This window comes from Kryptolebias marmoratus, linkage group LG9, assembly GCF_001649575.2.
Source record: "Kryptolebias marmoratus isolate JLee-2015 linkage group LG9, ASM164957v2, whole genome shotgun sequence".
Taxonomy (NCBI): domain Eukaryota; kingdom Metazoa; phylum Chordata; class Actinopteri; order Cyprinodontiformes; family Rivulidae; genus Kryptolebias; species Kryptolebias marmoratus.
Genome location: NC_051438.1, coordinates 30,021,478 through 30,032,214, shown reverse-complemented (window position 1 = coordinate 30,032,214; position 10,737 = coordinate 30,021,478). Strand labels below are relative to the sequence as shown.

At 46.7% G+C, this 10,737-nt stretch overlaps 1 protein-coding gene across 3 annotated transcripts in view; it reads left to right on the top strand.

Moving 5' to 3' along the window:
- Positions 1 to 10,737, top strand: part of LOC108249224 (transcription factor COE3) — a 115,418-nt gene that overhangs the window by 23,419 nt on the left and 81,262 nt on the right. For all 3 annotated transcript variants that reach the window (XM_037977354.1, XM_037977355.1, XM_037977353.1), the window contains exons 5-6: positions 490 to 563; positions 5,119 to 5,187. In XM_037977354.1, coding sequence (XP_037833282.1) covers positions 490 to 563; positions 5,119 to 5,187 — 143 coding nt within the window. The remainder of the gene's footprint in view (positions 1 to 489; positions 564 to 5,118; positions 5,188 to 10,737) is intronic.

The window sequence follows — 10,737 nt, the reverse complement described above, 5'->3', positions numbered from 1 at the left end:
AGGGGGAGGAGGGGGAAGGGGGGGCACCTGAGCTCACCTGCACACAGATAAAATAATAAACTCAGACTCACCTACAGCAAACGGGATGTTTGAGTCGGTTATAAACTGAGAAAGGTGCAAAATAACTGCAGTTTAAATGTGCAATAAATTCTGTTTTCTGTAAAATTATAAAGTTTAAATATTTCAGAAAAAGATTAAAATACAAAACTGGGTCAAACGGAGATAAAACAGGTTTTTTTATTCTAAACTGATGTTTAAACTGTTTTATCCTGAGTGTAAATTTAGTTTTATTACTAATTTGAAATGTTAGCTTACCTGCAGTTTTACTGAAACATGTTTATATAAATAAGAGCAGGAAGCTGGTTTATTGTAATGATTTATCTCTCGTTTAAGTTGGTTTATTAATATTTCTGTTTGAATTTACTCAACTTTTATAAAGAGTCTGAAGCTTTTTGGGTAAAATCTGTCTTTGTGTCTCCGTCCCGCCAGCCGATCCTGTACGAAGGACAGGACAAGAACCCAGAGATGTGCCGCGTCCTCCTCACCCACGAGATCATGTGCAGGTAAATCCTTCAGTTTGTTTCTTTGGAGGACCCGTCGGGACCAGCTGTTCTTACGGGTCCAAAGCCCAGTTCTAAGAAGGTGGAACGTCCTTTCTGGGTCAGGATTAGCAGCTGAGTCAAACCGGTCATCATGGTTGGTAAACCGTTCGGTCTCGTTGTGACGTCCAGAGAACTGATGACGGCAGCAGAGCTGGTTCTGGATGTTCTGGAGGTTCCTCGGCTCACCTGTAAATGGACCGGGGACAGGTCCAGGTGAGCTCAGAGAGACAGACTCCATGTCCTCCCGGTTCTGATGGGATTTGTCACAGCGTGGGTTCGTCTTCATCCACCCGGAAACAGGAAACTCTGAAGTCGGCTGCTGTGTTGTGAGCGCTCGCCGGAGTTAAACTGTAATAAAAAGCTGTTGTTCAAACCGCATCGACCCGTTTGTTTCGGAGGAACCGGGGAGGACTCACATCTGTCGCAGTGTTCCTGGACGAAGCGAGAGGAAAACGAGCAGATGTCGGTTTGTCGTTCGTTGCACCAATCAACACGTTTCCTGCCCTGCGTGTCTCTGCTGTTGTCTGCGAGTTAATGGTTTTACTGGTTCAGACCGAGGAGTGAGAAACACCACGAGTGTGTGTTCTGGGTGAAAATAGGACAGACGCACACACACACACACACACACACACAGCTGAGGCGGAGGTCTGAGCGAACGCTGCAGACAAGGAAACAAAAAAACACTTTGATTTCTTTCCTGAAGCTTTGGAGGTTTAACTGCTCTTCAGTTGACTCTAACTGTGCAGGAGCTGGTTTATTTGCACTAAACTGGTTTGACTGACGTCTAAATAAAGTGTCAGACGATCCAGAACCAGACCTGCAGCTGGTTCTGGATGTGCTGAGCTTCGTCTAAAACACGAAGTGAAAGAAGATAAACTGGGTCAAGTTTCAGCTTTTTACATTTAATTTGAGATATTTTCAGAGTTTTATTAACTCTGGTTTTTAGACTTGATTGTTAAAAATGGATTAATTAGGATGAAGTTAATATTAAACTTCTTACTAAAACCTGCAGACCTTCCCAAAGACAGTTTCATCACATTTATGTTTAAAATGACAGAATAATAACATTTTAGTTTGTATTGTTTCACTTTTTGTGACATTAATAAAAACATCTGATTAGTTTTTAATTACTCTGTTCTCAGGTTATTATTATTATTATTATTATTACTGAGCAGAGACGAGTCTAAATAATTATGAAATATTTCAGGATATTATTCAGGAAGCCGCAGCTTTCTGTGTGGAGTTACATGTTCTCCCCTGCAGGCCGGAGACCATAATGGTGCTCGTCTGTCTCGTTTGTGTCTCTGTGGTCCTGTGATGGACCGGAGGCCCGTCCAGGGTCCGGTCCAGCGGTGGAGACCCTGCTTCAGATTACCTGTCTGTCTGAGCTGCAGTCATTACGTGACGAAGAGCGTTTATTACCCATCTTCCTCCCTGATGGATGTTTGTTTCCAGCCGTTAATGAGAGAGAGAGCGGCCCGTCTCTCTGAGACCGTCCCAGGTGAGGACGTCTTTATGGGCGTCCCGGTTGGTTTGTCTTCCAGGATGGCACACCTTTTGGGTTCAGCAGCAGCTTGTTGGAGCTTAATGATGGTTTAAATGAGCAGAAATAAACTCCTCTTGTGTTTATTATAAAGATTTTACTGTTTCTCCTCGGGAAAAAAAAACCTGCCGCTCTTTATGACCTAAAGTTTGTTTGTTTGTTTGTTTGTTTTTAATTAGTTGATCTTCCGTCCGTTTATTGATCCACTTCCTGCAGCAGGACCATGTTGTTTATAGTGATTCATTAATGGTAATAATTTGAATTATTGTTAGATGGAGCTCAGAGAGACCAACAAAATATGATATAAATGCCAGGAAATTCATGCAGTTGATCAATAATTCAAGGCCTCATCATCCCGAGCATTTCTCGTGCATCGATCTCCTGCTGCTCATAACAATGATGAAAGTGGTGTTAAATTAAATTCAGAGCAGAATTAAAAAAACCAAACAAAAAGACTCTAAATCTGCAGAAACCCTGAAGGAAAGAAGCGATTCAACGTTTATCTGACAGCTGGAGCGTCTGTGAAGTCTGAAAGCTTTCCCCCCGACTGCTGCAGACTTTAGGCTTTTAATTTGGAGGGAACAGTTTCCTGAAGAAGCTGATATCAGATTGTTATTATTTTAACCTCGGTCCTTAAAGCTGATGACTGAGGCCACCAGGTTGGCATGCTGGCGCTGCCCGCGGGCTCCCGGAGGCCCGGCTCGGCCGCCAGGCTTTGGGCAGCGTTCAGGAAAACCCTGCTGCTCCGGAGAGGAAGGCGGCGTTCCAGCCGGCTGTTGGCTGCTGCCGAGGCGTTTAGGGCCTGCAGGTAATTACAGCGCTCTGAAAGCGATCGGACCGTCCTGCTCTGAGCCGAGTGTCCCCCCGCCGCTGCGTCCTCAGAGGGGACTCCCCTCGAGGGGACGTCTGGAGCTCTGAGCTGTGATGATGATGATGCTCCTGTAGCTGTTGTTTGTGGGCCGAGGCTTTTGGGCCAGAACCGGGCCGGTTCTGGACCTCGGGTGTCTGGTCTCTGTCTGGTCTTGGTCTCTGTCGGGTCTCGTGTCTGGTTTCTGTCGGGTCTTGGTCTCTGTCAGGTTTCTGTCGGGTCTTGGTCTCTGTCAGGTTTCTGTCGGGTCTTGGTCTCTGTCAGGTTTCTGTCAGGTCTTGGTCTCTGTCAGGTTTCTGTCGGGTCTTGGTCTCGTGTCTGGTTTCTGTCAGGTCTTGGTCTCTGTCGGGTCTCCTGATAGCTCCTGGTCTCGTGCCTCTTGTGTCGGGTCTTTATTGCGTCTCATGCTGGGTTTAGGGACGCCTCTCGGTCTTGGATCAGGTCTGGTTGGGTCCCAGGTCTCTCTGTGGTGTCTGGTCTCGTCCCGGGTCTCGTCTCCTCTCTCAGTCATTATCCGTTCGTGGTGCCGGCCCGTTTGCGGCCCGGGGGGAAGCGTCATTAGGGCGGTATTGTGGACGCTCAGCCAAGGTTTGTTTTTGTCTTTGGAAAGGGGCCCCGGGTCCCTGGGGGGGCCCGGCAGAGCTCCTGGGGTCCAGTTTGTTTATAACACTTCTTTGTGAGTTTGGAGGAGGTTGTCACCACAGCAGCACCAGTGGGTTTCCAATGCTAATTGGTCTCCTGGAACTTTCACTAATGGTTCCAAGTAGCTGGGGGAATAAATTATTGTGGCGCGTTTGTGGCAACAGTCACACGTACACATGCATGCAGACACAAACACGGCGCTGATTTTCTGATTTTTCTCTACTTACGGATCAAACGGCGCCATAAATGATTCATAAAGCGTCTCATTTGGCATTCGCTGCCTCAATTTGACGCTAGTTTGTCAAATGGCAATTTGATTCAGGACAGCATGGGGCGAGAGCTGCAGTGTAGTTCCACGTCACGGGTCAGATGCTGTTAGGATTAATTTTTAAAAATTACCGGAAGACTTGTGAGCGACCCCGGCTGCGATAAGAGACGTTACTGTGCAGCTTGTCAGGAAACCGTCTGCAGAGTTCCCAAAGAATTCAGACAAATATCTCAATCTTTATTTTCAGGTTAACGAGTTCCTGAAGCTGATTGGGTTCTCTCAGGTGGTCAGACCTGAACGGACATTTTCTTTTTGCCTTTAATGAATTTCTTCATCTCGTTTCGAACCTTCGTGTTGCTTCGTGTTGCTGAGACAGTTGGAGCTGTTGGTGCCTGCAGGCAGCGCTCAGGGCTGCAAAAATACTTCAGGATTTTATTAAAAAAAACATTTAAGATCTATATTTTATTCAAAATTACTTTTACTAAGAAACATCTGATCGGTTTGACCGTTTGAATCCAATAAATGTCCAATAAACCACTTTAGATCCAAAATAAAAAAAAGTTTGTCCCAAATTCTTCATTTAAGAAAGAGTAATAATAAACTGTTAAAATTAAATCTTAGTTTTAGATTTAAGTTTTTACATTTTATTTAGAAATTTTGTCAGATTATTTTTTATTCCACCGCATCAACCTAATTTATTTGAAAATGTGATTCCAAAGGATTTTATTAAATTAACAGTTTAATGAACTAAAGTGTAACTGACTCCATCACGTGACAATAATAATAATAATAATAATAATAATAATGTCCCGTCCCTTGCAGCTGCAACTGCATCCATTTTTACATTTTTACTCAGTTTTCAGGACCTGATCGAACCGATGAACAGAACTCTGAGCTCCGGTTCTTCAGAACCATAAAAACTGAAAGGAGAAGTTTTGCAGATGGGTGCAGCAGCGGACTCAGTTCAGACTTTAAGAGATTGGAAAGAAGAGTGGGCCAGAATCCCTCCACAACACCAGTGACTTCTTTCTTGCTGCTGAAGGAGCTTCTGCCAGCTGCAGATTTTAAAACCTGATTGTTTTTATTCCTCAGACCAGTTTGATGCGTTCAGGTGCCTCTTCAGCTCGTAAACGGGACTCTCAGAAAATCAGTGTTAGTTTCACCTGTTTGAAATCTTCTCTTCTTCTTCCTACAGTCGATGCTGCGACAAGAAGAGCTGTGGAAACCGCAACGAGACGCCCTCTGACCCCGTCATCATCGACAGGTAGGACCTGAGCTGTTTACCTGGCGTGGTTTGGGGTTCTGGTCCGGTTTGTGGTTGGCTTGGCTCGTCGTTTCTGTTGGTCAGCAGCTGAAGCTCTTTGCTTGGATCGTTTCCTCTGAGCAGATGAAACGTTTGGTTCACGAAGCTCTGGAACCAAAAGTTTACAGATTTTTACCTCTTTTTGTTTTCACGGTGCGTTCAGGTACACGTGAAGTTATTCTCACTCTGTAACTTTCAGGAAGTTGATCCTGGAGGACATTCAGGACACAAAGAGTTTGTAAAAACAATGTGGTTCCTGAACGCACCGCGGAGAGCAGGTGTGTGTGTGTGTGTGTGTGAGCAGTGACTACCTGGGAGAGAATCAGTGTTTGAGCTGTGGAGAGTAATTAAAATGTGAATATTGGTGCGTGTGCCGAACCTTGAGCGCTGCTTCCATCCAGCTGCTGTCTCTGCACAGCTGGCATCTCTCTGCCTCTTTGTTTCTTCCTGCCTTTTCTGTTTACTGGCGTCTCACTTCTTTCTCACCTCTCGCTTCCGACACGAGGCTCGTCTGTGCGAACGGTTTAATCAACACCAACGAGCACGACAACATTTCCATTCTGCAGCTGCCGATCAAACTTCTGCTGCCAACTAACTCCTCATGTTGGACGACTTTGGATGGATTCAGAAACATTTCAGAGGCTTGAATATCTTTATTTTGCTCCGTTTGAATTAAACACACTTATTTGTAAAAACAATAGATTTTACCAGCTGCCCCATCTCTGATTGATCCTACAGGAGTACATTATCGCTCGCCAGAGAAGACAGGGTGATGATGTTTCTGTTTATTTGTACCGTTATCAAAATATCTGAAAAACTGCTAAAATGATTTGAATGAAACTCTGAGTATTTATTGGATGAATGTCGACAACTATTGGAGTCAACTCGATTCAAGATGGCTGCATTGGCAGTAACAGTAGTAGTATTAGTAGTAATACTTCATGGCTGTAGTTCTGTATATTTTCTCAATAATCCTGCATCTAAAGACAGAAAAAAGAAAAATGCCGTTTTGTTCACACCAGGTGTGTTTGAATAAAGGCCGAAGCAGGTCAGGTTGTTTTCTCTGCACTTCATACAAGCAGCATCAGCTTCAGCTCACCTGGACAGGTGAACCATTACAGGAGGTGGGGAAGCTCCTCCCCCTGCAGCAGGAGGAGGAGCTTCTCCACCTCCAGCAGCAGGGGGAGGAGCTTTATTCAGCTGTCAGCAAAGAAAACATAAATTAATGCAAAGTAAAACATTATTCTAACAAACATTTTTCCATCCGTCACCTGGTTATGTTCAGTTTATTCAGTAATGACACACCTGGGGCAGGTAGCACATGTAAGCACTTCCTGTTTTAACAGGCGTTTGTTAATCATTAAACGATGAGCGCCGGCTGGTTGTGTGTGGGGGACGTCAGGTCAGTGTCGGTGTGAAACGATGACCTCCGGTTGGGACTGGACCGGCGCCGTCTGAGCAGAAACCTTCAGTTCTGGTTTGTTGAACTGCTGACGTGTCTGAAGCCAACATTTCCCAACAATCAGCAAAGATCCCGTCAGTCGTCCCTCGGTGTAAATATTAACTCCAGATCCGATCAGACGTCAGCATCACTCCTTCATTAACACCCCCGCCCCCCTCCCACCTGCCGGCGCTGCCCTTGTCCGTCACGACGCCCGGCTCTGATTGGCCGGGTGGCAGCGGCGGGAGTCGGTGACCTCAGAGGAGGTCGGGGGGGAGGACGGAGATGGTCAGCACTGAGTCCATGTTGGCTCGTTAGAGAGGCCTTGGTCTGCAGCCAGAACACACACACACACACACTCAGGTGATACACACTTTCATGCTGCAGCAAACACACACATGTTTGTACATGCCAGGAACACACACACACACTGGAACGACCTCTCACCTCCGGGTGAGTGTGTGTGCTCTGCTGTGTGTGTCTGATGGGTGTTTTTAGGGGTTTTGTCACCTCTCGATGTGTTTTGTCACACATAAGATGGACTCTGCAGAGCCGGATTTTCACAATAAAAGCACAACTGGAAAGCACAAATCATATAAAAAAGCGAGAAACAAGTAAATCAACTCATTCGGAGGCTGTTGGAGGATTTCTGTCAGCTGCTGTGGACTTCGCTGCAGAGTCCTGGTTTCAGACCTGGGGGGGTGGGCGGGGCGGTCTGGCATCCCAGAAGCTTAATCTCATCCTGATTCATCCAATCAGAAACCAGCTCTGATGTTTGGGATCATGGTCCTGTTGGACCCAACTGTCCAGCTGCTGGTTTGAGGTGAAGATGAAGAGTTTGGAGGTAGTCCTCCTCACTTTGTACCACGGCATGATGCTGCCACCACCGTGCTTTACAGCTGGTTCAGTGTTCTTAGGTTTGAAAGCCTCACCTGGACTCCTCCAAACGTCCTTCTTGTCTTTGTGTCCAAACAGTTCAGTCTTTGTCCCATCTGCCCATCAGACTTTCCTCCAGAAGACATTTGTCTCGTCCATGTAGACAGCTGCAGGTTTCCGTCCAGCTTGAAGGTTGTGGAGTCCATGGTGATGTCAGACTGTGGACAGGGACTCTGTGGACAGGGACTCTGGTGGACAGGGACACTGTGGACAGGGACTCTGGTGGACAGGGACACTGTGGACAGGGACTCTGGTGGACAGGGACACTGTGGACAGGGACTCTGGTGGACAGGGTTAGGGTTAGGGACTTCAGGATTGTTTGGGGCTGCAGGTCTGGGATGTTTAGATGTTTCATGGACTGGAAATTTCACAGCTTTGCTTTTCTTCAATGAAAAAAACATTTTAGTTTCCAGAGAAACTCCACTTCCTGTTTGTGCTTTGAGTCCCTCGTTGAATCTCTGCGTTTGACCGCTTTAATCAGGACACGACAGGACGCTGATAGTAGTCCACCAACCCAGGGAATACACACACACACACACACACACACACACATACACAGTTATTGTGGGCACATTAATGGACACAGACGTGTTTGTGTGGACTCATTGTCGGTCGTCTGCCGGTGATTTACTGCAGCTCCGCTTGTTTCGCTGCATTTTAGCGCCTGTTAAGAAATGCAGAGATTTATTACTGACCCCCAACACACACCCTGGACTGTAGAGTGTGTGTGTGTGTGCTTAGTGACCCTTCATGCAAATGCTGTGTCTACAGTAAAGCAGTTTAAAGCTCAGGCCTCACGCCTCGCTGGAGTAAATCAAAGCTGATCTTTACTGCTTCTGAAACGGATCTTTTTTTATTCTTTTCACACCTTCATCTCCTGCGATGATGTGAACAAGTTTAACATTTCCTCCATCTGCCGCGGTTCTGCTGCGGTTCTGCTGCGGTCCAAGCTGGACGCTGTTTGCAGCTGGTTAATGGACGCCATTTGGATTTGGTAAAGTTGGTGCAGCTCCTCGTCTTTTGTGGACGAGGTGAGGTTCTAACTGCAGGAACCAGAACCTGGAGCTGTGAGCATCAACTGGAGGGATGTGTGTGTGTGTGTGTGTGTGTGTGAATATAAATGTGAGCTGATGCTCCTCTCAGAGGTCGCTTTGTTTCCTCCGTTTGCCGGTTAATGGCCGAAATCCTGCCGAGGCAGCAGAACGCAGCGCTGACGGATCGCCGTAACTTTACCGTTATTGCACCCTAATATTGCAATTAGATGGGTGGCCAAGTTGCCCGAGCGGGGCAATAAATTGCCACAGAGTGTCAAAATGTACGAGGAGGCTGGGCTCTAATTACCCAGAGCGCACCGCTTCCTCGCCGCCCGCGCCCCCCACCCCCGCTGCCTGACCGCCACCTCCTGTTTTAATGGAGGAGCCTTACATGGAGGCCGTGACCCCCCCAGCGACACTTGTTCCTTCAACGCCATTTGGCTCTTTGATGGAAGCAGTGAAGAGGTGAGTTTAGGGTGATGGAGAGCGACCTTTGACCTCCACTCAGCAGCAGCTTCACACTCTTTGGCCAGAAGATGGAGGACGAGCCACACCGAGCTCACGCTGATTATTAAACATTTAAATCTTCATCATTTTCCAGTCAGATCAGAGTCCAGGTTGAGCTCCTTCATGAATCTACCAGAACATGGATGGGCTTCGGTCATCTGAACTCCAGGAGTCCAGGAGCTCCTCACCACAGCCTCTCCTGAACATCCTGATGTCCTCCGAGCTTCAGCTGCGTTTTCAGGACAGCAGATCAGATCATCTCAGAGCCGACGACTCCAGGAGCGATCCAGAAACACCTCACTGATGTTTCTCATCACATTTCTACAAGAAGTGTTGCTTTAGGTTTTTGGGATAGATTAGAACTGGGACTTTCCACCAGCAGTCAGAGGGGGAAACCATCAACAAGAGGTCAGATTTCTTCTTGAAGTTATGAAAGGGATAAACACTGCAGTAATGTCAGCGGGAACACGACTTCAATCATTCGGGCAACGAGGAGCGCTGCACGCAACGGGCAGGAAATACCAAACAACAAACATGGATCCAAACTGGTTCACAGACAGAACAGGCTTTATGGAACAGGACAAAATGTAAAAATCCCATCAACAAGTTGAAACGGAAACAAAGGAGATAAGTTTAAACAAAGGGAAACATTTGTTCCCATTAAGGAGGAAACTTGAAATGATCTTAAAACTACATTTCCCATCAGCCCCTTCCCGTGCGTCTCCACCTGAACCAAACTCTGCAGGTTTGCTTTAAAACTTTATCATCGTTTTCACAGAAAGTCCCGCGCAGCACCTTCGGCTGACGGTTCCAGAGCTTTATCGCCTCGTGGGACCTGAAGGACGAGAGGATGGAGGTTTGATTCAGGAGGAAACCTGGGAAAGCTTTTTGTTTTCCAGGAGCAAGGCTTCGCTCGGTGGTTGTTTTACTTTATGCAGCCTGCAGTGAACACGACAAACTGCTTTTATTTTCCTGATTGTAAGATTTTATTTCTGAAAGTGAAGGTTTATAAAGAACATCTGATGGTTAATGCTGTGAGGATTTACACGCCTCAGCGGTCGTTCAGGATGTTATTACAGAACAGTTTGTGTTTCCTCCACTTTGTTCTTATTTATGTGACGGAAAACGTGCTTTTAATTATTAAAGAAGAATAGAAGCCCCATCAGTCCTGTTAGCCTTTAAATCTGATCAATTCTGATGATAAAACCCTCTAAACCCGGTCCTGTTTGGACCTAAACCCGGTCCTGCTGATGATGGTCCAGAGGAGCACTTTCTGGGCTGTAAAAAGTGTTTTTTTGTGAATTTTCAGATGAACTCTCCTTGTTTGAACAGTAAATGTCAGATCTGAAGCTCTAACTTTCAGAGTGAGTCTGTGTCGGACCCTGGGGAGTCTCAGGTCCGGGGCGGGGGCCGGGGAGGGGGTCTGTCCCGCTGGACCCTTCCCAGCAATCGTAGCGCATTGATCGGGTGAGCCCGGCCAATCGGAGCCGCTCAGATTAACGGTATGGATTTACAATAAAAGCAGGACATTACTGAGCAGGAGAGGCTGGAACTGAGGAGGAGGAGGAGGAGGAGGAAGGTCTGGAGGGTGGG